The sequence below is a fragment of the Rhipicephalus microplus genome, chromosome 3 (genome assembly GCF_043290135.1).
Source record: "Rhipicephalus microplus isolate Deutch F79 chromosome 3, USDA_Rmic, whole genome shotgun sequence".
Classification (NCBI taxonomy): Eukaryota; Metazoa; Arthropoda; class Arachnida; order Ixodida; family Ixodidae; genus Rhipicephalus; species Rhipicephalus microplus.
Window position 1 is genome coordinate 65,996,181 of NC_134702.1, and position 26,044 is coordinate 66,022,224.

The 26,044-nt window shown below is 46.6% G+C and overlaps 1 protein-coding gene across 1 annotated transcript in view; it reads right to left on the reverse strand.

Moving 5' to 3' along the window:
* Window positions 1–26,044, reverse strand: part of SMC5 (structural maintenance of chromosomes 5) — a 115,239-nt gene that overhangs the window by 43,229 nt on the left and 45,966 nt on the right. The window contains exons 9-13 of the mRNA XM_075889690.1: window positions 11,878–11,950; window positions 11,672–11,789; window positions 7,852–8,006; window positions 6,877–7,085; window positions 5,151–5,328 (exon numbers count right to left, since the gene is read on the reverse strand). Coding sequence (XP_075745805.1) covers window positions 5,151–5,328; window positions 6,877–7,085; window positions 7,852–8,006; window positions 11,672–11,789; window positions 11,878–11,950 — 733 coding nt within the window. The remainder of the gene's footprint in view (window positions 1–5,150; window positions 5,329–6,876; window positions 7,086–7,851; window positions 8,007–11,671; window positions 11,790–11,877; window positions 11,951–26,044) is intronic.

Consider the following 26,044-nt stretch of genomic DNA (forward strand, 5'->3'; position numbering starts at 1 on the left):
TCAGCATTTAAGGCCTTCAAGGAAAAAGGCTTTGCAAGTAAACAAATGTTTGAAACAAAGCACACGCATGGTAAACCGTGATGGTTCTCAACTGGTATAGAGAGCTTTGTGCTAAAGGCACATACCTATAGCAGAGAAGCAGCTGGCAAGTCATGGTTTCTTTAAAAGGTCTGATCAGCATTGAATGGCTGCTAAATTTGAGGACCTTACACCTCTGCTTTCTCCTCATGGAGCATAGTTAAGGTTTAAAAACACTTCAAAAATTCTTTAAATGTGATAAAATCAATGCCTAATAACATTGTGAGGTGTCACTTCACCCAGAGCCATCTATCTGAGAACTTCTGATATTTGAACTTCTTGATAATTCAAACAAAATTCAGAGGTCCCTTTGAGTTTGAATCGACTGTATAAGGTCGCATCAAAATCATAAAATTTCCCCTATTATGCATTTTTCATTCCCACCTTCTTGTGGAATGAGTACTAGGAATAAGATGGCTTTTCCAAATCTTGAAAGCATGGCTTTTTCCAATAACAAACTAGTCAGGGTCACCTTAAACACACATGCAACAGCTGCCTGTGGTATGCTTCACTTAACAACTTGACCTCTCTCCACTACTACCTTTACCAAATGCATGGCTGTGTTGTGGTGATGCCTACTAAAACAAGCTCATTATTACAATGTGCGAATAAAATACCCTATTATGCAAACGATACATGTTTTTTGACATCATCCATGCGACACAGAGAAAAAAGATTATCCGGTGTCAAATTAATGAGGTAAAGTCAAATCTCGTATTAGCAGACCTCAGCATAACAATTTTTTCAGATTAACAAATTTTTCAAAAATCCCCCTCCAAATGTCCATTGCTATAAGGTGAAATCATTTCACTACTACTTCAAATTTCAGAATACCGAATGCTTCAGAACAACGTCTAACCACGACACCGCTTGAACATTGAAAGAGTTTCGTTTTGAGCCACCAAGGCCTGGCAAGGGTGTTCCCCTTGGACGTACACAGCTGAGGATTAATCCTTTATGTCAGTGGCAACAAGAGGAAGCCGCCGAATTTCCCGAATTAAGGTATGGGCCACCGACTGCACTGGCTGATAACCGAGGTAAGCGTCCCTTCCCGCGATAGAAGTAGCATGCCGGCAAAATGTAAGCGATCGCCTCACAAGTTTGCCCCCTCGTCCTCTTAAGAACATGCCCCGCTTTTGCAAATGAGCGTGGTTGGAATATATCTTTTGGGCGGAGTTTTGACGAATGTCATGCAGTCCTATTTTCCTCCAAGAATGATTGATACGTAGGGTTTAATGTCCCAAAACTACGGTATGATTACGAGAGATGCAGTAGTGGAGAGCTCCAGTAATTTCGACCACCTGGTCGAAGTGCACCCAAGTATGAGTGCACCCAAGTATGAGTGCACCCAAGTATAAAGTGCACCCAAGTATGAGAACAGGGGCCTACAGCATTTTCACCTCCACCTCCATCGAAAATGCAGCTACCGCATCCGGCATTCGATCCCGCAACCTGCGGTTTCCCTCAAGGAGAGGAAGTGGGGCAGGAAGGGGATTGAAGTGTACAATATCGCCCTGCTAATGAGTCTAGTTGCTCATACAACATGGTGTAGAAGTAGATCATCAAGTATCTCTTCTAAAAGTTTTTAGTGTGGCTTTCTATATTGGCTGGCTACCTGGACTTAGCCATTCATCTAGTTGAGACACGTAATCAGCGTCCGCCACGTAGACATCAGAACTTCAAATCAGGTTAGCTCAACCTGCCTGGGTTCACCGTCAAGCCCCAGCTCCGGGAAACATCAGCGTTGCAATGCCGCCGGCATCGCAGCCATGCCAGAACTTTCGAGACTTCTCACATTCGATCCTTGCGGACCCAACGCTGCCAGCCATCACACGTATGAACTTTCGCGTATTTAGTTGCCATTTATTATTTAACTGTTGATTTCCTTGTGTGTTATTTAATGTCTATGTTAATATTGTTTGCTTGTATGCTCAGTTATTGTATTTTTATGCATCTTTTGCAATTCGTTGAAGTACTCCTTTCCTTGTGCTGCACCCTAGTATATTAATCTGTCGTTACGTTCCCCCACGCACATCTCTGATCTCTTCACTGCTCCTGCTTACGTACGGTGCTGCACACTAGTATATTAATCTGTTGTTTCGTTCACCCACACCATCTCTGATCTCTTCACTGCTTCTGCTTGCTTACGAAACAAACTAACCTGCTGTCATTCCCGCCGCCGACGCTATAGCGGCAGCATGTAACATGCGCGCTTGTTCCCCGGCTGTTTTCTAGCGTTTTGACTCACGGTTGAACGTCCAAGATGAGCTCTCAGGAAGCAGCACAAAGCATCATCAAACAACACTGAAAAATTCGACGCGAGTTACCTATAGGATGAAGTCGCCGACAATTAAACGTGCTTCGCTCAAACACTACGCAAAGTGCAACGACGCATGCACGTGAGCTTGGCTGATGACTGATATCATTTGTCGTGATACGGAAACGGCCGCGAAGGCGAAGATGACGTTGAAACAGCACGCGTTGAATCAATGTGAAGAATCGGTATTTAACGCTGACGCTTCGCAGCGCGTAAGAAGGATACGCACGCTTAAGTGTTAGTCTTTCAGCAGTCGAGTTGGCCACATCAGGACACATCGCGCTTTTTCTAAAAAAAAAACGTGCACTGATTCCACATTATTTCGCATTTGTTCTTTCGTCTTTATTTGAGCAGCATAACACAGTCGCGAATGTATACACAGCACAGGTAGGAAACTCATGTGTTTCCGTTTATGATGATTGTGCAAACTTTTAAAGGGGCCCTTAAACACTTTTTCAAGTAACCATGCAATGCATTCACTGGAAGAGCTTATTGCCTCATGAATTCAACGCTGCAAAATTTTAAGAATCTGTCTAGTGCGAGTGGAGTTACAAAGGTTTGCCGCATGCTGCAATTGCATTCTCTCTTCTCTCGTCCCGACGAAAGCGCTGGAAGCTAAGCAGAGAGGGATGACAGGGCCACAGAAAAACGTCACTAGCGCATTGTGACCTTGAGCACTTGTTTCTTTTTTTTTTCCTTGAATGCGCGGCTTTTTCAGTGTGATCGCGGGCACGCGTGGACAAATAGCGACCTCCCGTGGCGATCTCTGTAACGAGCGAGCGCGCCATGTTCAAATAAGCCAATGGCTGATAGATGGGCTTGCTACATGTGATTTTCGGGCATTTTCCGTGATTTGTCAAGAGAATAAAAAGCAATTTTTAGCTGACTTTGATTATTTATTGTGAATTCAAGGCCGCGTGCTGCACTTTAATATTTGGCTCGCGTGTTGTCGGCAACTTCTACTACCGATCGGCAGCATTTTCTGACCATGCTCAAAAAGTGTTTCAAAATTTCAAAATAAGCAACGACATTTCAAAATAAGCAATGATTTTTGGCGGTTCCTTGTGATTTGTTGTGTCGAGATTTCACTGAACTGACACAAAATTTTGAAGGCAAGATAACATGACAGAAAGTACAAAGGGTGACATCTTTGCCTCAGCAGTGGATTTTTGGAGGGGGAAGCGTCACGCATATTTACAACATCCCAGAGGGGATTAGCAACACCCAGGCAGCCTTAATTAAAAGGAGCTATCAATGAGGAGCTCATGTGAAAGCGGTTTTGTGAGCCCATGTAGCCTACCTATATAAACTGTGAAAGCCATTCTGGGTTCCGCCACACTCGTTGCTTTTAGAAACTGATACTACTGTGACAGGGGGCTATAAAGTTGTCTCCAAATAGCACTTCACGCACACGAGCAAACGAGGTATCCAGCACGATAAGTGAGTTGTTAGCTACTTATTGTAACAGAAAAGACAAGCTCCACAGGCTATGTCCAGGACCCAATAATATGAACAAAACCCTTTGCGGTCCAAAACTTTTACCCGCATTCCGGCTCTACTGGTCCGAAACTATTTTGCCAGTTTTTTGGCACAGCGAGGAAAAACACAAACTGGGAGAAAAACTCACAGGACACTTACTCTTCCTTTACCAATGTTTGTGCAGTGTATGATACTGCTCAAACTAATCTCCTTAACGCAGGCCATGGATGTTAGTGCAGTTTTCCAGTAACAACCATGGCCTCCATCGTCGTCTTCATCACTCACTTCTGTCGAATCACTGTCATCACTGTCTGGTGGAGGCACGTAATTCTCTTTCTCGCTAAAGTCGTCCACGTTTTCGCTAAAAGCACTACCGTAAAACACACGCAGTGAAAATGTGGTCATGCTTCTCAGCGAACCACATGCAAATGGGTACGCTCTAGGCTCTATTCCGAACATAGCACTGCACCCTAGTGCAAAAAATATAAACCTCAACAAACAGAGCTTACTTCTTCCTTAAAGGGGCCCTGCAACACTTTTTGAGCATGGACAGAAAACGCTGCCTATCAGTAGTAAAGGCTCCCAAGAATACGTGAGCCAAATATTATGGCGCAAACGCAACCTGGAATTTATAATAAATCATCAGTCAGCTAAAAATTGCTTTCTCTTCTCTCGAGAAATGACGAAAGACGCTAAAAAACTGGCTGATTTGAACATGGCACGCTAGGTTGTTATAGGGATCGTAGCGGGAGGTCGTGACTTGTCCACGCATGTGCGCGCAATCACATGGAAAAAGCCGTGCATTCGAAGGAAAAAAAGAGAGAAAAGTGCTCAAGGTCATGAGGCGCGCTTGACGTATTTTCTTTGCCCGTGCCATCCCTCCCTGCTTAGCCTCCAGCGCTTTCGCCGGGATGAGAAAAGAGAGAACGCAATTGCAGCGTACGACATATTTTTTTTTAACTCCGCTTATACTCGACGAATTCTTAACATTCTTGCGCCGTTGAATTCGTGAGGCAATAAGCCTGTATAAAAAAGCATTTCAGGGCCCTTTCAAGAGATTGCCCTTTATGTATTTAAAAAATGCACATGACTTGTAGTGAGAAAACCGCGAACTTTATCGGGCGGTGCTCAACAGCGAACCGCTACGGTTATGCTGCGTTCTCGGGCAGCGTCCTCAGAGGATTAAAATATCCAGGCACACATTCCCTATGGTCCATTCATATCAAACCGAGTTTGGAACAGAAGTGTTGAAGGAAAACAAACAGATATAGCTTACCAAATTGTCCCTGGTAAAGAATCGTCGCATCCCAAGTCGCCGCACTTCCTCCAGGCAGTCTTCAGTACGTGCGTCACCAACTGGGATGTCATGCACTCGGTGCCGCTTGCACAGGTAGCGCATCACTCCGTCAGGGGCGGAGAAGAGCGATTTGATGTACGCTCGAAAGCCACAGCGTCTGAAATAATGAGAAAATGAAATGGGCGGGTTAATGCATGAGTCCGCTCTTTAAATCCGTTTTCTTTAAAAATACAGCATTTATCCGATCAGAACTAGGCACACACTTATATAAGTTGCAAAAGAACTGGAACTGTTCTAGCAGCTTGTTTCTTTGCTAAACAAAACTAATGACACTTACAGACAATTAGGCCCGAGGAAAGCATAAGAGACATTATTTGTACACTCAAACCTCATTATAACAATGTTGCATCTCATACGAAAATAAGTTCTTTACATTCAAATATTCATTTCAAAGGTATATAGTGGTGCAACAGCCAAAATATAATTTAGAGCAATTTTTGTAGCAGCAAAATGTTACTTTTGCAGCACTAAAACCAAAGTATGGATCAGGCTACGGAAAAAAGAACATTCATTTTTTACCATGAAAGACTAAAGTCGGAGCAGTATAAAACAGAAGGCTTAAATTTAGAAAAAAAAACAATATGTACAGGCCGTTCCGCCTCACCTAAATAATGCACAGTAAACATGAGCACCACTTTTTCAAAGAAAGTAGTGCGTTAAACCACCCCACTAAGCAAACAATGATGAAGCCCACATTAGCATTTGCCGCTTTGGCAGAGTCCTCAATTCAGAAACAAGCATACAAAAGTCAAATGTTCATTTCGAGGTCTCCTATTGGCCGCATGACCCATGTTGATCCAGCACGCCTTGCCATTGGTTCGATTTTTGCTCTAAATGAGAGTCGCCTGCTGCTTGCACGTTGCAAGGCCACGGCAGTTGAAAATTCTGCTGATTTGTGACAAATTCACACTCCTACCATTTTCACGGTCCAATGATCATTTATAAAATACTTACACGTTACTTTACGCCCTCGTCACAAACATCACAGGCGTATGTCTTGGGCTAGGCATGGACTCGTGAGAACTGCTGTCAGAGCTTCTGCATAAGCACGTCAGACCTCACAACGAAGATCACTGCGGGCCAACTCAATACACTAGCGGACGAGCACGACGCACTTTGAAACATTGGGCACCCTGACCGCGCACATCGCGGCGAAGCTTACTGCTCGCAGTCGTGTCTAGGCTTGACTCTCCTCACGGCACCGAGGTATGAAATGAATATGAACTTCTCAGGCAAGGGCATTGAACTAGTGGCCATGCGAAAGCGAAGCCGCAATGCCCTTAGTCACAAGCAACGAGTCGCATCACCCGCTAGCTTTTTGGAATCCTGGATGGGCATTTTATGCATCAGAAGCGAACCTTCCAGCCAAGCTCATCGTGCAGCGATCACTTGGAGCACCAATGAACGTGGCTAGCAGTTTCGGGCATCGGTGCCCTAAAATGTGACCTGCCACATGCCAATTTTTCATCTTTACATTTATTTTTCGTTACTGTAAATAATTTATTTTTCAAAAGTTCAAATACTTGGTAGAAGAGACCACGGTACGAATTCAATTGAATAGTAAAATACTACTAAAAAATATTCTGAGGTTCAAATATTCGCTAACCCCTACTTATAACACCACGTGTACCCCATGGGACCTTACTTGATCTCGGAAAGTGGTCTACGTGGCTTGAAGGAGTCCAAGCTCTCTGCGGGAACAACAACTCCATTGACTCTGAGGTTCCGAGAGTCCCTGATGGTTCCCAAAAATGAATTGAGGTCTTCTGGGTATTCTGCTACAAATGCCAACAGGTCCCTCAAAGGAATCTGTGCCTCTACATACTTGGCATCACTTGCATTCATCAAGTCAATCTGCAATTTTATCAAAGGTCCACTGTTTAGAGTTGAAATATTTTCAAAGTAAACATTGAAACCAAAATTATTACGAGTTGAATTGGTCCAAGAAATGAAGCAACCTCACATAACACATTCTGAATAATGAACAGCCTCCTTTATGCACAAATACCTAGCCTCTAAATCACATCATATGCATCGTATGCCTAAACCATATGCCTCTAAACCACATCAGGGATTCTTTTAACATTTCAAAGTAACGTGTGTATTATGTTCGGAATGTTGTCCCAATGAACGATGCCAAACGTGGCAGCGCCACGAATCAGAGGCGTGCCACCAATTTCAAGAAACAATCCCTTCTCCTCTCAAGGCCTTGCTGCGATCTTCAGTGTCAGCATTCTGTCTGGTCATTTTACTCATAAAATGAACCTAACCTGTTTGCTTGCTCGCAATGGCTCGCAAGTACGCATGCTAACTGTTCTTCCCCCTCGTACGGTGAGGAGAAGCACTCGGCCAGGAGAAGAGAGGAGCTAACAAAGGTACCTCGGCTCAGTGAGAGCCACTTTTAGATTATCAAACGCGTTCAGCTAAGCTATTATGGCTCCATAAAAAAAATTCTTACAGCTCAGTGTTTGTTGAAGACTAGTTCCCAACTGCAGCACCACAATTTGAATTGGAAGAAAACAAGTGAGGAAAAAGCAAGAGAAGAACCTTGCTACCATACTGTTCTTCCAGGTCCAACAGACCAGAAAGGTGAAAGCGACAAAAAAAAAGGTGTTCCTGCCTGAGTCATGATGGGTGGATAGATCTTCCCTTTGAAGCGGCCCTCATTCAGCTGCAGCCACATAGTTGCTTCGTAGGCGTCTCGGCTTCGCCGCCTCAGCAACTCCAATCTTTGGTTTGACAGGTCATTGAGCCGTTTGATCTCCTGCACGACCGCTGTGGCACAGTAGGAGAAAAAAAGCAATCGTTACTCTTCATCAGTCCGACCAATCCTTATAACTCTGCCTTCTAGACATAGGAAAAAATATAACAAAGATAACAAAGGCTAGGCATCTTCACTGTCGTATCCCCCCCCCCCAAAAAAAAAATGTACCATTTCCCACTAAAGGGAACTATGTATAGATGCGAAGCAGCGGTCGCTAACGCTTACACTGGCGGCGACATTGACGGTGGCACTCATCAAGCAAAAGCTAAGGAATGCCGCCCTTGACTCAATTCCTAATGCGCGATCCAGTGCCTACATATATGGGGTGATCAATGAGCAGTTGTGCAGAGCAAACAGTCGTTTTTTTACTAGCAGACGACCTTGCAAGGTGAAAGAGGGGAGGGACAGTTTTGCAGGTGTCACACGCAGAGAGGGGGGGAAAAGCTAGGGAGAGAGTGACATCAATGAGCACCCACTGCAAGGAAAAGCGTGACCTACTTGGCACCGCCCCAACACTTGCAGTCATCAGGGGAGCGTGGCGCAGATGGAAGGACAGGGTTGCGCAGGCTGCTCAAAGAGCTGCTTCGCATCTAAAAAATCTAAGTTGCAAGTTGACAAAAGGTATCATGAAAGATACGAGTCATTTAATTCTAAGATTCCACAGAAACATGGTCTTTGAGTCGAGACTTGGTTACCCAGAGGGAGTGATTTCCGGCATGAGGTTTCATTCCACACAACCTAGTACTGCCAGAGTTCTTTACAGGCCAATTTAAAGGAGCACTGACATCAAATTTCAAGATCGAGATGTGCCCATAATTCAATCACTTGGTATGCATAAGTGTTCTTGGCCAAATTTGAATGGGGTCCGTCGCATCGAAGTTATTTTATTTCGACGTCAAACAGCATAGAAAAGCTAAAGAGAAAAAACAAAAAATAGTCTACCTTGCGACATCGACACTAGTGCTACCTGTTCAGTGTGATACATTCCACAAATACCATCCTGAGTGACGATACGCTAGTAACGATGACGTCAACGGTCTCCAAGTGTGTTTGGAGCCGACCCCGCCGACTCCCAGCAATGCTCTCACTACTGGCTCTCCTTGCTGTGTTGAAGCGTGCGTGCGATTCATCGAGTCACATCGACTGATTTTCGTTGTGCTCCACTGCGTGTGAGTACGATCATTCAGAGCGACCATGTGTGCCAGAAGGTCGGGGAACCGCTGCGTAGTGAGAACCTGCACGTCGAGGCGCGGAAAAAGTGAAAAGTGCGTTGCGTTTCATGCCTTTTCAAGCCACGAACCTCATAGCAGCCAGTGGGTTGACTTCGTACGCACGGACAGAGGGACTGGATGCCTATCAACAACAGCCGCATTTGCTCCCTTCACTTTGCAACGAGCTGCTACAGGGTAAATCTCGTGTTGGCGAACCAATTGGGTTTCGCTGGCAGTACGAGCCTCATCTCGAGGCCGGGGCTATTCCTACTGTGTGCCCTGCTGCAGCTGAAAGCAGCGATTCACTTGCCAACCGTCCGTGACATGAGGTGCGTAGTTGGTGTTTTTGAGCTCCGACAATACAACCGGGACTTATAAATACATTTCATTTAACGCGGTGCTTGCCAAGCGAAAATTGCCGCGAATTGCGGCGATACCCAATTCCAGGTCGCTGTCATCATCACTTGCCCATTTTGACCGAGATGATAGCGGGGACGACGATATTGGCGACAGAGGCATGTCTACGCCTTCAGAGACACAGCTGGACTGACTGTACGTGCGCTCCCAGCAGACAAAACGCCAGTGTGAGTCACCACTTGTTTGTGAAAGAAGCATCAGCTGTACAGCGGCCTCGACGTGACCGCGAGGCAGCGCTGCCAGCACTACAATTCGGCGAGCTTTCCACCCATTTTGAACCACGTTCGATAGCAAATATATTAATCGATATTACAGATACTCATTCGTCACTAAGATGCGTTTTAGGTCGCGAATAGCTACTAGGGGGTCGACAGCTACTCATTGACGCAAAAACCTTAACATGTGTAAATTTGATATGAGTTCTCCTTTAAATGCAAATGAATTCAAATACAGGTATCGCATTGCACCACATGCACACAATTTGCTAGCTTGCGGTAGGACATAAATACCCCAACGTTCTTCAACAAATATTTCAAGGTAGGAAACATGACATCACAGCTCCTACTAAGTCTCAATCAAATGAGCCCTTCCTCTACCACCAATAAGTATGCTAGCTACCAAAGAAACTTGTACTTTGGCTTGGCAATTCTGCAGAGCAACAAAATGTTGATGCGATGCATTGTTGTTTTGGTTCTTACATAGGTTTTTGGCCATTGGGAGAACCATGAAAGGACTCAAAATGCGGTTGTAAATGTTTCAAAAGGCCAATAAAAAAAACGTTGGAAGGGGAAAATGCAGTAAAAATTTTCCGATATACAGTACCACTTGCATTCTTAATGGCTTTTATCTATTCCTTGAATGTATGTCAATTGAGTAATAAGCTTAGTATTTAATTTTCACAGCAGAAATTTTTGCACGCGATTCTTTCCCTACCTCCCGCTGCAGCCATTAAACATGAAGATCTAAGTCTTTTGCATCAAAGGAAGGTGCAATACTTTTGCATCAGTGCACCTTTAAGTAACAATTAAGAAATAGTTAATCTCTTTACAAACAACTACAATTCATTTGTCTATTGTTGGATTACATCTAACAATACAAAACTACCAAGTGTATGAACAGCAAAGAAAGAGAAAGAATACAGTGCAGACCACTTATAATGTAACCACTTATAGTGCACGACAGGTCACAGCACAGTCTTTTTCGACTCCAACTTACCCCCCATAAAACCCCATGTATAATACACAGCTTAATGTGAAGTATCTCAAGATGAAAGTGCGGTTATAATGCGGCTGCTGGGAAATCATTGAGAAACGTGGTAGCGAATGCATTTCTCAAAAGAGGTGCCCTGTGATGGAAAGCGAGTGACGAGGTCTTTATGTGGGGAAGCGGAGTGAACAACAAGGGGCACAGAGAGCTAAGCAGGGGCTTAGATCGGCTATGTTGGGATATATGTAGCTGGAGCTATCCTCTAGCGATGCCGCTTTGCTAGGTGTTCCTCCCTTTGCGACAGTGTCTCCGCAGCCCATTTGGTCTTCTGTTCATTCTTCCTGCGCTCAACCGCTAATTGCCAGACAACTGTTTCGGGATAAAATGAGTTCAGCTTCCCCATTCTTGTGCGCTGGTGAGCAGCAATTTCGTTCTTCTTCACCATGGCTATAAAACACTCGCAAACGCTTTGCTGCATGTATACCCTAACTGCTACCTCTGCGGTACCATTCAGCAAGCAAAATTTTTGTCGCAATTCGACAGTTTCAGCGATTTGTGCATAATTGAGGCGGTTTGAAAGCTAGTCGGCAAATTTTCACGATAGTTCGCTTTTGTTAGTGCCTCCCTTCCACTGTGTTCATTTCATTAGCTATGCAGATTTTCGAAGTTCATTTTCTAACATTCGGAAATTGAAATGGGTGAAAGCACTCCGCATCACATGCCTAGACTCGGACACGCGAGGCTGCACGCTTAACCCATTTTGTGTAACCGAGACCTTTGAAAAAGATTGTTTTGTTTATAACATTATAAGCGGTCGGTGTTGTACAACCCAAATCCATTACCATTGCTTTCACGCTGTTTATCCTTGATGAAGTCATCGGCTGTAGCCTTCTCGTTGCTGACGCTGCTGATGTCCCTGTTGCATTCTTGTATTTTGACTTGCACTTCTGTAACCTTTGCCTGCAAGCAACGAACGTTGGTGAAGCTGAAAATCCTTCCCAATAAGAGAAAACTGCGCTTTCTGCAGTCAATAACTAATGAGACTCACCGGTATATCAACTAACGATGATTCGGCAACTTCACGCTCAAACCCAGCAATTTCATCAGCATACTTCTGCATCCTGAATAAAAAGAAATGTAGAATAGTTAAAACTTCAGTAGACATTTATTGCCCAAGAGCACAGGGCACTCCAGAGAAAAAAAAAATTAAGTGTCTACACTCAATTGTAATACAGTAGGCTCTCGGTAAACAGAAATCTCTTAAACAGAACTGCTCCTTAAATGAAACAAGTGCTTCTGACAAGATTGGTTTCGTGCTTATATTTTGCAACATTGTTCATCTTTCAGTAAAAGGAACAGCACAAGTCTTAAAAGGCCGAAAATCACGAAAAAAATCTACTTTTTGAAGTTGACATTTTCGGAATCTGCAACTATTTTTGCACTTATCTGAGAAGTTTTTAGCTTCTCGCTTCATTATTTCTGGTGCAAAATCAATTTATAACACCCCTGTGAGATGAATATAACCTCAAATAGACGCTAAAATGGTGCTTTTTCCACGCCGAACCATTGCCGTTACACACGAGCTATCGTGGTCATCTTGGTCTTGTTTGGAAGGATCGTTCTTCATCTTCAATTTCCCGCCACCACTGGCCCGCCTTGCTCATTGGTCATTGAGCAAAAACGCATCATTGAGAAGCACCAGCATACGATTCTATTGGCTGCTTGGGGCACGTGACAAAACCTGGGGACCTGATTGGCCAAGTGGCGTTTCCGGCGTCTGCTTCTTCATTGTGACGTGCACGGACATGCTCCATTTTGTCATGGTGCTGTGGACTGCCTGCTGCAGTAAAGAAGTTTCACGCCACACTGGGGCTCTTCGATTTTCCCCTTCTGGCTACTTGCGGGCTGCCAGAGCCAGCCAGAGCGCACTCGTTTTTCTCGGGCTGCTTCGTCCCCGCTTGCAACGCACTTCCGGTTGGTGTTCGTTTTTCTCGTGTTGGACGGCTTTCCAGGACAATTCAGTCGTGGAAGCTCTCTGAAAGGTTTTGGGCAGGTTTCCGGCTACCAGACGCCGAAAAGGTACAATACGTGTTCGGCCCCATCTTTGTGAGGACTCCACGGATCGCAATGTGGACGCTTGAGGACTGCACCTTCGCTTGCCATTACGCATGGCGTTACATTCTAAAGCCTGTTCGCCTTGCGAGATGAGGCAATTATGAGTGCAGCGAGTGTTTGAAGCTACTGCTTATCGCTTTCGTTATGTTTCCCCTGAAGCTTCCTTGGGTGAACAACGCGCTAAATAGTTTTGCCTGCTAAATGCATCGTGCACATGCAAACGTTTTGTACTACACATTCGTACGCACGCATGGAGACAACTTTGGGGTTACTTTTTTTTCTTTTTTCGTAGTAGTCGTCTGTGGAGCCGTGCCTGCTTCTTGTGGACTTGGTGAAGGCGAATGTGGTCGAAATAACTCGCTCGGTCGTGTGTTAGCGTAGGTGAACCTCTTGGAACTTGACTACTAGATCGATATACGATTGTGATTGAAGGCCCTAGATCGCAACTGTTGTCTTCAAGCATGTGATGCTCGCTGGTCGCGAACGGCCTGTGAGCGCACTTCAATCTATGGGCCACCATATGTGGCATCATATACGCTGGGACGCCAGAAAAAACAAACAAAAAAATGAAGATAGATTCAGCAATCTATACATCCTTTCATTGCCTATTTCATCGGCGGCTATGTCTTTTTTCACCTCTTCGTAATAATGCCGCGCAGTATGTACGCTTATGACCAAGTAGGTCTAATCAAAGCTAACATACATATTGTAACGCGGACTGAAAGAGCGAGGAGAAAGAAGAGATCGGACGCTCTCGAGCAATGGAGATTCGGCAGTGACGGTAGAGCGCTGACATTTTTCAGTGTAAATAAACCCATCACATCCGTAACAGCTTTGGTGGAGCGGTGCTGGGTAACTTGCCATCCTGGACCCCGCAGCAAAAGTTCTTCAAAGAAGCAGACGCTTAGCTGGCCTACCCCCGGACAACATCAGCATGAACGACGACACAGCAATCCCATTGACGTACTACGCTGCTGCATCCACCAGTGCGACCGACACGGTACAAGGTGGCTGTCGACCTCAACAACCAGACTACTGGGCACCTGAGCCACGAATATTCTCAGGTAAAACTGACCAAGACGAGGACGCTTGGCTAAAACACTTCGACAGAGTGAGCCGCTACTACAAATGGGGCGCATCGGCGAAGCTCGTGAACGTAGTATTCTTCCTTGCCGGGACAGCCTTGCTTTGGTTTGAGAACCATGAACATGTCCTCCCCACTTGGGATATATTTGTTAAGGAACTGAAGGCCTGCTTTGGGGACACGAGTTCTATGAAAAAGAAAGCTGAGCAAACGCTGTCACGTAGGGCTCAGTTGCCCGGCAAAACGTACACAACCTACATTGAAGAAATATTGAAGCTTTGCGGGATTGTCAACGCAAATATGTCTGACGAAGACAAAGACGGTCATTTATGAAAAGGCATCGCCGAAGACATGTACAAATTTTTGATAACGAAAGAAAACTTGAACACTCCTATTTTCCGGCACCAGTGTCGCGCATTTGAGGCGTTGAAGACCCGGAGAATTTTACCCAAGTTCGGGCGCTTGGACAACGTTCCCACTGTTGCAAGTATGGACGTCGCCACCTGCGAAGACATTCCCTTCCTCGTACGTCGGGTAGTTCGAGAAGAGCTCGTACGACTTCGAGCAGGTGACGTTCACAACCAATGCTCGTTCGCCGCATGCCCCAAACCACCTCCCCACTGGATGCGAGAGCGCCACGTTGAAAACCGGCCACACACAGAAACAGCAGATTTTACCCCGCGGCTTACGCTTTCCCCGACGGGTCACGGCCACCACCGGATGTCATCATCTCGATGTGCCGCTGCGGACCTCCGACCGTCGTCAACCAGGCCTCTACCAGAAGATTACTATGCGTCATCACAAAATGTTCCTGCGGAGCACGATCCGTCTCCGCGTACTTCTGCCACCTCTGCTCCTGCTAATGTAAGCCGACAAGTCCCCTTTTGCTACACATGCTGTCTCCCAGGGCATACTTCGCCCTTTTGTCCCAGATGGCCGCCTGCACCACCACGTTTTTCGACGTATCCGGCTCGTATGTACGAAACGCCTGTGCCGCCACGTTTTTCGACATACCCGCCTTGTATGCACGAAACTTGGACCTCTCACTCGGCCGACCACCGTCCCTGGTAGCAATGGCCTAACGAACTTTGCAGCGAGTCCCCCGCCTCCGAGCGAAGCCTGACGCTGCTTCCGACACGGTCCCGCCGGTCTCCGTTTCCACGTCGTCGGTCACCTTCTCCGCATCAGCTGGGAAACTAACTGGTGCGACCGATGGAGGTGCGGTCGCGGGACGATCAGTTTCCCCAATTCCTCCTTCTACTGTGATGTTGATGAACAAAGTGCATGTGTGTATAGACGGTGTAGATACTCTTGCTCTTGTAGACACTGGTGCTGCTGTTTCGGTTATTAGTCTTCGTTTTAAACATTGTTTCTTGGGTCACAAAGTTATGTTCGCGCGGAATCGTAAAGAAACTTTTCGTGGAGTTGAAGGCGAAGCGTTATGCCCTGTTGGTATTTGTTTAGTTGTACTCACGACTGGTGGACAAAATTTCAGAGTTGAATTCACTGTACTGGCTCGCACAACTCATGACGTCATTTTAGGGATAGACCTCCTTCATGAATGCGGCGCTACGCTTCACTGTGGAACTGGAGAGATTCTTCTACAAAGTACGTTGCCTGCTGCAATAGTTGACGATTTTCCGACTCTGCTTATCGATGCGCTTTCGTTGTCTGAAGATGTGACGATCCCTGGTCGGACAGCAGTGTTTGTACCCCGTATGCTCTTCTAATGTCCGCTCAGGACCGTGCACTGGACTTGTGGAGCCTGATCATGCAAACACCATCAAGAAGAATGTGCTGGTCCTACGGTCTGTCCTTACAGCCATCGATGGACATGCTTGCTTGTGAGCGCTCAACGCAGCCTCAGAGCCTGTTGTTCTACCAGTCGGATTCAAACTGGGAACTTTCGAGGAGCAGGCTTACAATTGACGTCAGAATGGTCTCAGAGTCTCCAGCCAGCAGTAAGACTGCGCCCAACTACTCAGCCGAGATGAAACGTATGATTAATAAGTCGTTGCCTTCTTCCGAGCAGAATGTCCTCGAGGAGGTGCTTACACGCTACGCGGGAGTCTTTGATTTTGCTCAAAACAAGCGTTGTTCCATGTTGCCCGAATCCCGTATGCACCACCGCATCAACACGGGAGATGCTACACCGATACGCCAGAAACCCTATCGCGTATCCCCGTCAGAGAGGCAAGTGATCGTCGATCAGGTCAACGACATGCTGCAGAAAGGCGTTTTTCAAGAGTCAAGCAGTCCCTGGGCAGCTCCTGTTATATTGGTAAAAAAGAAAGACAACTCTTGGCGATTTTGTGTAGACTACCGCCATCTCAACGCCGTCACAAAGAAAGACGTGTATCCGCTACCACGCATCGACAATGCTGTTGATTGTCTGCACTCGGCCACATACTTTTCGTCTGTCGACCTAAGGTCTGGATACTGGCAAATACCAATGCATCCGTCTGTCAAAGAGAAGACTGCTTTTGTCACGCCTGATGGGTTATTTGAATTCAACGTTATGCCGTTTGGCTTATGCAATGCCCCAGCTACTTTCGAGCGATTCATAGACTCCATCCTTCGCGGTCTCAAATGGGAGATATGTATGTGTTATCTCGATGATGTAATTATTTTTGGCAAGACATTCCACGAGCACAACCATAGGCTTAACGTTGTTCTAGATTGCGTCAAACAAGCTGGTCTCGTTTTAAGTGCAAAGAAGTGTCATTTTGGTGAGCGTCAAGCCTTTGTGCTTGGATATCTAGTCGACAGGGACGGTATACGGCCAGACCCGCAAAAAAGTCAGTGCTTTCCGAGACTTCAAGCAACCAACGTCTGTGAAGGATCTCCGTAGCTTCGTAGGCCTGTGCTCTTATTTTCGTCGGTTTATCAATGACTTCGCCCAGCTTGCTCATATCCTGACAGAGTTGCTCCGCAAAAACGCCCCATTACAATGGACCGTTGAGTGTGAAGCCGCTTTCAAGCATCTGAAGTATTTACTTACTTCCGGGCCCCTCTTGCGCCATTTCGACCCGGAGGCACTCACGGAACTGCATACAGATGCTAGTGGTATCGGTGTTGGTGCCGTGCTAGTTCAGTATCACGACAGCCGCCAGCACGTCGTGGCGTATGCAAGTCGTACGTTGACTAAGGCGGAGAGGAATTATACGGTCACCGAACTGGAATGTCTTGCAGTTGTTTTCGCCATCCAACAGTTCAGACCTTATTTGTACGGCCGACAGTTCAAGATTGTCACAGACCATCATTCTCTTTGTTGGCTCGTCGGACTACGCGACCCAACTGGTCGGTTGGCCCGCTGGGCCTTACGGCTTCAAGAATATAACTTTTCTGTGACCTACAAGAGCGGTCGATGTCACGCAGATGCCGACTGTTTATCTCGTCTTCAATCTCCGACTGTGGATGCTGATGATGATGATTTCGACAACTACTTGGCCGCAATCTCATCCAACTTCCCAAATTTGGACGTCTTCCGTCATGAGCAACAGAGTGACACTTCGCTGAAACAAATGATTAATGTGGCTCATAGCTCTAAACGTGCCACGCCATTCGCGATTCATGACGCCCTACTATATAGCAAGAATTACTCCAGCCATGGTTCCACACTACTCCTCGTCGTGCCAGAATGCCTGCGTCTTGCGGTATTCCAAGCCATGCACGATGACATCACGTCTGGGCACCTTAAATTTGCCCGAACGCTTCACCGTATCCGACAATGTTTTTACTGGCCTCGACTCTGGAAGACCACCAAGCACTATGTCGCAAGTTGTGATGTCTACCAATGCCACAAACAACCTACCACACCATTGGCCAGCCCACTGCAGCCGGTTAAGCTACCGACATTACCATTCGAAAAAGTCGGCATAGATTTACTGGGCCCTTCCCCCAAGTCTACCACCGGCCGCCGCTGAATTATTGTGTGCGTAGATTACCTGACGCGGTATACTGAAACGATGGCGGTTGCTTCAGCCACATCATCTAATGTGTCATGGTTTCTTCTGCACTCGATCATACTCCGTCACGGGGCCCCTCGTGTGGTGATAAGTGATCGCGACCGGCAGTTTACCGTTGACGTTGTCGAAGAGTTGCTACGGCTTTGTGGGTGCCAGTATCGCCATTCCACGCCATACTACCCTAAGACCAACGGCCTCACTGAGCGCACCAATCGTACCATCATCAACATGCTTTCAATGTACGTCGCAGCGGATCACAAGAACTGGGATGCCGTATTACCTTTTGTTATATACGCCTTTAATACCGAGAAACACGAAGTCAGAGGTTATACGCCTTTTTTTCTCCTCTATGCTCGTTATCCCCAAAGTTTTCTTGACACCATACTTCCTTTTTCGACGAACGACAACGCCAGTATCGCGCCGAAGAAGCTCGTAGACTTGCTCGGCTCCGAACTCTTTCCGCCCACGCTCGCGCGAAAGACCGTTACGACGCAAAACACTCGCCCGTGACTTTCGCTACAGCTGATTTGGTCTGGCTGTAGACGCCCGTTCGAAAGAAGGGACTTTGCCAGAAGTTTCTTTCTAAGTACTCAGGACCATTCGTCATTACTCAGTGCCTAAGTGACATCACTTACGCTGTTGCGAAAGTGACAGCTCAGAACGGGCGTTTGCGCAAGACGCAATTGTGCACAAGCCCTACAACAACCGATCGCTTCTACTCGCTCCGTGAGCTGCGTCTGGCCCGGAGGGAAATGTAACGCGGAGTGGAAGACCGAGGAGGAAGAAGAGATCGGACGCTCTCGAGCGATGGTGATTCGGCAGTGGCGGTAGAGCGCTGACATTTTTCAGGGTAAATAAACCCATCACAACCGTAACAATATAAGTGCCACTTAGGACTGGAACTGACATGCTTTGGCCGCAAAATAATACACACGCAAAGTAAAAAAACACTCAACGACAAGCACGAGCTGCTTGTGCTTGTCGTTGAGTGTTTCTTTACTTCGTGTGTGTGTTATTTTGCGGCCAAAGCATGCCAGTAAGCAACTACCAACTAGGCCAACAATTAGTATTGTTAGGACTGCAAAACAGGCCCAGGCAAGTCCCAAAACTGGTCCAAGATGTGTCGTGGAAAAGTTTGTTCTGGATACAACGCGCACTCGTGGTACCACTAACTACGCTTGTAGACAAAAACGCAAGTTAGTTAACGCGTGTTTACGTCGTATACTATGCGATAGCTGAGCAGGTATATATCCTCGAGCTCTTTTAGGGACACAATCACTTTCGCGTTATTTCGCGTCATGATGTACTAAAAAGACATGAGCTTCTTAAGCCATGTGCGAGCGATCGTGCGAGCGTACGAAGTCGTACCCCAAATGCGTAGGCTCGAGGATATTTTTTCAGTTTTTGGCACACTTAGCTAGGTATTTCCAAGCGGACAATGCAGAAAAAAGCCGACGTGCATGCGGCGCATTCATGATGATAAGGGGCGCGAAAAAAACGACACACAACAGAGAAGAAGTACACGGGACGACGCGCTACTAGCAACTGGAATATTTTATTCAGGAAACACCATTTATACCGCAGTGACATCAAATTTAACCCAACGAATCGACCAAAAACTAAAACTACGTGCTCAGCATGCCTATAAGTAACGTTGCAGATAGGCTATCTCCCCTTCCTGCAGACTGATAGAGGGGTGGCTGATGCAATCAGGCCCCTCCCTCTGGATAAAGAGGGCTTCTATAACCTCCCTCTCCGCTGAGCCCCTGTGCCTGTAGATTACAGTTGTCTGCTCAAATACCGGCTTACAGTTACCCTGACCGCATCCTCTGCAATGCATCGCCAGATGCGTGAACGGCCTTCCTATTAAAGAGCTGCTGTGCTCTCGCAACCGCACGTTGAGGCATCTACCAGTTTGCCCTATGTATGCCTTGCCGCACGACAGTGGTATTCTATATACAACACCACGTGCGCAAGGAACGAACTGTCTTACGTGCTTAATGGCACATCCTCTTTTTTCACACTGCTTTGGCCTACCTGTCTTCTTACCAACCGCTGAGCAGATGCGGCCCACCTTGTTTTCTGCGGAGAACACGAGATCCACCCCATACCTCGAAGCCACTCTCTTAAGGCCGTGCGAAAGCCAGTGGATATACGGGATTTTTGACACTCTTTTTCTTCCCTGCGGGACATTCGTGTCTAGGCCTGTCCCAGGCCGTTGCTTAATGGACTTTTTTATTTTTTTGCAAGCAGCAGCTAAGACACTATCAGGAAACGCCGCGTCTCTTAGTCTTTCTACCTGCGCGAAAAAACTTGTCTCCATAAGATGTGGGCATGATCTGTCCAACGCCGTTTTTAGGCACGTCATGGCAATGCCATTTTTTACTAGGTGAGAGTGCCCAGAGCTGTAATCAAGAAGCGGCTTTGCGGTCCTAGGGGAAAACATCCAACACACGTGTTTTTGTTGGAATGACAGCTGCAAATCCAGAAAACGCAGCATTCCATTCTTCGGCACTTCGCGCGTGAATGTCAAGCCCCGCCCCTTATTACCAAACACACTGAGCACTTCATCAACTCTGCTATCAAAGTTATCTGAATTAATCAACAGCAAATAGTCGTCCACATATCTGTACACTTTTTGGACCAAACCATCAAGGCCAGTTACAAGATCGTTGTCAACTCTGGCTAAAAAAATGTTGCTCAGTACTGGAGCCACTTTGGATCCAATACAGATCCCTGATCTCTGCACAAAGTTCTTACCCTTCCAGCCGACGTACGTGTGTTTTATGTAAAAGAACAATAATTCTAAAAAACTTTGAACAGAGATGCCGCACTTGGTCACAAACTTCATTTCATCATTGTTGCCAATGCACTCTTTCACACTAGTCATGAGTTCATCATGAGGCAGTGAATAATATAAGTCTTCTATGTCGATGCTAAATCCCGAAGTGTTCTCATGGACATTTCCTTTAAGGAAATCCACTACCGTAGACGAGTTCGGAATGATGAACGGGTCCTCCACTTTCAGTGAGCTCAACTGCGACTGAAGATAGGTAGACACCGCAAGACACCAAGTGCCTCTCTCCGACACGATCGCACGGAAAGGAAAATCTGGTTTGTGTGTTTTCACTGAAAAGAATGTCTCCATAGTTGAGCCTTTCATCTTTTTCACTTCACTGCACGCTTTTTCCAAGTTTAACCGAAGTAGGAGCTCGCGCACTTTTTTTACTACCTCCTGCGGCTTCTCCGACACTTCGCGAAAGTTTTTACACACCGCCGCACCTGCTTTTTCACTGAACATACCTTCAGGCATAACTACAAAGGATCCTTCTTTGTCCGACAGAAGAACACGCAGGCCATTAGTGGTAAAAAAATCAATAGCGGGATCGAGACTTACAACCCGTTTTTTCCTACCTTCTGACCGCGGTAGAAGTTCCACGCACTCTGTGATACACCTAGATTTGTCTTCTTCCTTGACCTTGTTGGACACCGACCTTGCCAAGGCGACCTTATCGATGGCCCGTAGGTGTGGCTCCAAACAAAACTTTGGGCCCAGCTGAAGCACTCTCCTGTATTCCTCAGGAATGTGGACGTCATCCATGACGACTACCGGCCTTTCAGGGAGGCGCTTTTTCTTTCTTGTCGGCAGTGTGGGACGAACGCTGTTCCAGAGGAGCTCCGTGACTTGGTCAGCAATTTTTGTCCAACTCCCGAAAGCGCGCATTCCACCTTGCCGTTCACACGAGACTACAAGGCAATCCCTGAAGAAACGCACCTGATGCTGCCACTCAGCGCTGAGAATCCTGCACATACGCCGGCAATGGCCTTCCGAAGGTTGCATCCATCCACACATCTGTTGCAATTCAGGGGGGCACAAGGATTCTCTTGCATACCAAGAAGCTGTTCTTGCCTTGCATTTGTAGATTCCGATGAGGGCCGTCATCACCGAGGGGTTGAACAAGACTGCGTTAGAACACTCAAAAGAGCCCTTTGTACAAGAAATTATACTCAGTAAAGTAAAAAGTTGGGCGAGTTGGTGCTGGTTCATGATGATAAGGGGCGCGAAAAAAACGACACACAACAGAGAAGAAGTACACGGGACGACGCGCTACTAGCAACTGGAAAAAATTGCTGACCAAGTCACGGAGCTCCTCTGGAACAGCGTTCGTCCCACACTGCCGACAAGAAAGAAAAAGCGCCTCCCTGAAAGGCCGGTAGTCGTCATGGATGACGTCCACATTCCTGAGGAATACAGGAGAGTGCTTCAGCTGGGCCCAAAGTTTTGTTTGGAGCCACACCTACGGGCCATCGATAAGGTCGCCTTGGCAAGGTCGGTGTCCAACAAGGTCAAGGAAGAAGACAAATCTAGGTGTATCACAGAGTGCGTGGAACTTCTACCGCGGTCAGAAGGTAGGAAAAAACGGGTTGTAAGTCTCGATCCCGCTATTGATTTTTTTACCACTAATGGCCTGCGTGTTCTTCTGTCGGACAAAGAAGGATCCTTTGTAGTTATGCCTGAAGGTATGTTCAGTGAAAAAGCAGGTGCGGCGGTGTGTAAAAACTTTCGCGAAGTGTCGGAGAAGCCGCAGGAGGTAGTAAAAAAAGTGCGCGAGCTCCTACTTCGGTTAAACTTGGAAAAAGCGTGCAGTGAAGTGAAAAAGATGAAAGGCTCAACTATGGAGACATTCTTTTCAGTGAAAACACACAAACCAGATTTTCCTTTCCGTGCGATCGTGTCGGAGAGAGGCACTTGGTGTCTTGCGGTGTCTACCTATCTTCAGTCGCAGTTGAGCTCACTGAAAGTGGAGGACCCGTTCATCATTCCGAACTCGTCTACGGTAGTGGATTTCCTTAAAGGAAATGTCCATGAGAACACTTCGGGATTTAGCATCGACATAGAAGACTTATATTATTCACTGCCTCATGATGAACTCATGACTAGTGTGAAAGAGTGCATTGGCAACAATGATGAAACGAAGTTTGTGACCAAGTGCGGCATCTCTGTTCAAAGTTTTTTAGAATTATTGTTCTTTTACATAAAACACACGTACGTCGGCTGGAAGGGTAAGAACTTTGTGCAGAGATCAGGGATCTGTATTGGATCCAAAGTGGCTCCAGTACTGAGCAACATTTTTTTAGCCAGAGTTGACAACGATCTTGTAACTGGCCTTGATGGTTTGGTCCAAAAAGTGTACAGATATGTGGACGACTATTTGCTGTTGATTAATTCAGATAACTTTGATAGCAGAGTTGATGAAGTGCTCAGTGTGTTTGGTAATAAAGGGCGGGGCTTGACATTCACGCGCGAAGTGCCGAAGAATGGAATGCTGCGTTTTCTGGATTTGCAGCTGTCATTCCAACAAAAACACGTGTGTTGGATGTTTTCCCCTAGGACCGCGAAGCCGCTTCTTGATTACAGCTCTGGGCACTCTCGCCTAGTAAAAAATGGCATTGCCATGACGTGCCTAAAAACGGCGTTGGACAGATCATGCCCACATCTTATGGAGACAAGTTTTTTCGCGCAGGTAGAAAGACTAAGAGACGCGGCGTTTCCTGATAGTGTCTTAGCTGCTGCTTGCGAAAAAATAAAAAAGTCCATTAAGCAACGGCCTGGGACAGGCCTAGACACGAATGTCCCGCAGGGAAGAAAAAGAGTGTCAAAAATCCCGTATATCCACTGGCTTTCGCACGGCCTTAAGAGAGTGGCTTCGAGGTATGGGGTGGATCTCGTGTTCTCCGCAGAAAACAAGGTGGGCCGCATCTGCTCAGCGGTTGGTAAGAAGACAGGTAGGCCAAAGCAGTGTGAAAAAAGAGGATGTGCCATTAAGCACGTAAGACAGTTCGTTCCTTGCGCACGTGGTGTTGTATATAGAATACCACTGTCGTGCGGCAAGGCATACATAGGGCAAACTGGTAGATGCCTCAACGTGCGGTTGCGAAAGCACAGCAGCTCTTTAATAGGAAGGCCGTTCACGCATCTGGCGATGCATTGCAGAGGATGCGGTCAGGGTAACTGTAAGCCGGTATTTGAGCAGACAACTGTAATCTACAGGCACAGGGGCTCAGCGGAGAGGGAGATTATAGAAGCCCTCTTTATCCAGAGGGAGGGGCCTGATTGCATCAGCCACCCCTCTATCAGTCTGCAGGAAGGGGAGATAGCCTATCTGCAACGTTACTTATAGGCATGCTGAGCACGTAGCTTTAGTTTTTGGTCGATTCGTTGGGTTAAATTTGATGTCACTGCGGTATAAATGGTGTTTCCTGAATAAAATATTCCAGTTGCTAGTAGCGCGTCGTCCCGTGTACTTCTTCTCTGTTGTGTGTCGTTTTTTTCGCGCCCCTTATCATCATGAACCAGCACCAACTCGCCCAACTTTTTACTTTACTGCGGCGCATTGTTTAGTTTACTGCCACGACGGTGGAGCTTGTTTACATTTACGCTGGCTGTAGCAGCGTTCGATTTTGCAATCTTCGGGCAACTTCGGGTTGTCTCGGTTTCCCCACAGACTTGACCACGACGCTGTTTCCTGTCCAGATCGGAACTAGCCGACTGACCCTTCGGCTGCCAGAGAGCTGCCAACGGCCTGAAAATCGAAGAGCCCCACTAATTTGTGAAACAAGTGTGGTGATCGTTCGTTCGCTGTGAACTTCTGAAAGAGCCCTGCTATGGCTTAGGACAGCGAGAATAATGAACTCGCGGCAGTCAACGGCGGTTGCAGAGTCACCAATATAGGCCCAACTCACGTACGAGCCCGACGGTTGTCGGCAACGTCATTGAAAGAGGCCATGTTTTGGAGCCTCAACAGTTACAGGACAGCAAATAAAAAACAGGACAGCAAATAAAAAAGCAGAAGTGAAGCTACGAGAGATAGCAATGTTTGCAGCGACGGAACTGAAGTGCAGTCTTATCGCAGTCCCCCCCCCCCCACAGTCTCACGAAATGACCTCGTTTGTGTGTGAACTGCGTGACGGGTCATCAGAGTGGAGTTCGCCGCGCGTTGACAAACAACAGAAAATCAATTCGTTCACGGTGAACATGCTCGCCACCTGCGCAATGGAGGCTACTGGCAACAAGTAGAGTGCTTCTAACGATGCGTCCGCAACGATGAACATGATGCACTGCGGTCTTCACTCGAAAATAAGGAGCTTTAGAATAGCGCACCACGAGCTCTTGCGGTGCGGTCGCTGCCACTACGCATGTGTCGTAACACCAGTAATCATTTGCTTTCGTGGCCCGCCTGCAGAAAATCAGAAATAGCGGGCGCTGGTACGGCTCGTAAACACTGGTTTCAAGACTACGGTGTCGTTGCGATTGTGCGTTGTGGTTTGCAGGAGGGCAAACGCTATTCTAAATCTCATATGACACCCGCTATGCCGGCGATGCCCGCAGCGCCTGCAAACGTTATTTTAGAACTTCTGACAATCTTACGTGAAAGAAAACTAACACCTCGATGCTCTTGCAGACTTGAAATTGATGAGCGAGTGCACCAATTCGGTCTGCGACACCTACAACTTAATCTAGACAAGCCGGAAAATATCGCTCTATCATACGAAGGATCGTGGGATGACGCACGCACATTCGTCGCACATCAGCATCAGTGTACCGTCACCAAACTGATAAGCAGCTTAGTCGGCAGATGAGCACACGGCGACAACTTGCAGCAGAACTTGATATAAATGACACGCTCATGTTAACAATTAGTCTGATTAAATTTCCGGTGCATATTAACGGACTAAAAGTACGGAGTAAACCAAAATATAAGTCAAGATATTTTCAATAAAACGAGCTAAAATGGCCCCGTGTCTTGTATAGCAGTGTCTAGCCGACAGTGCACCGCTGTCTGGCAATATGTGGCTTGCATGTGCATGAGAAGCTGGACACAATCATATTCGCATTCAAATCCAATAGCAGGTTGTTTTTTTTTTCTCCATTTTGTGTTCGTGATTTGTCTCCGATCTATTCTAAGTTCTCGCTACGATTGACATTGTGTTCCATTTTTAGTGGTCTTTTTTTTGTCCACCGAATATTGCCACAGGCATCCAACGAG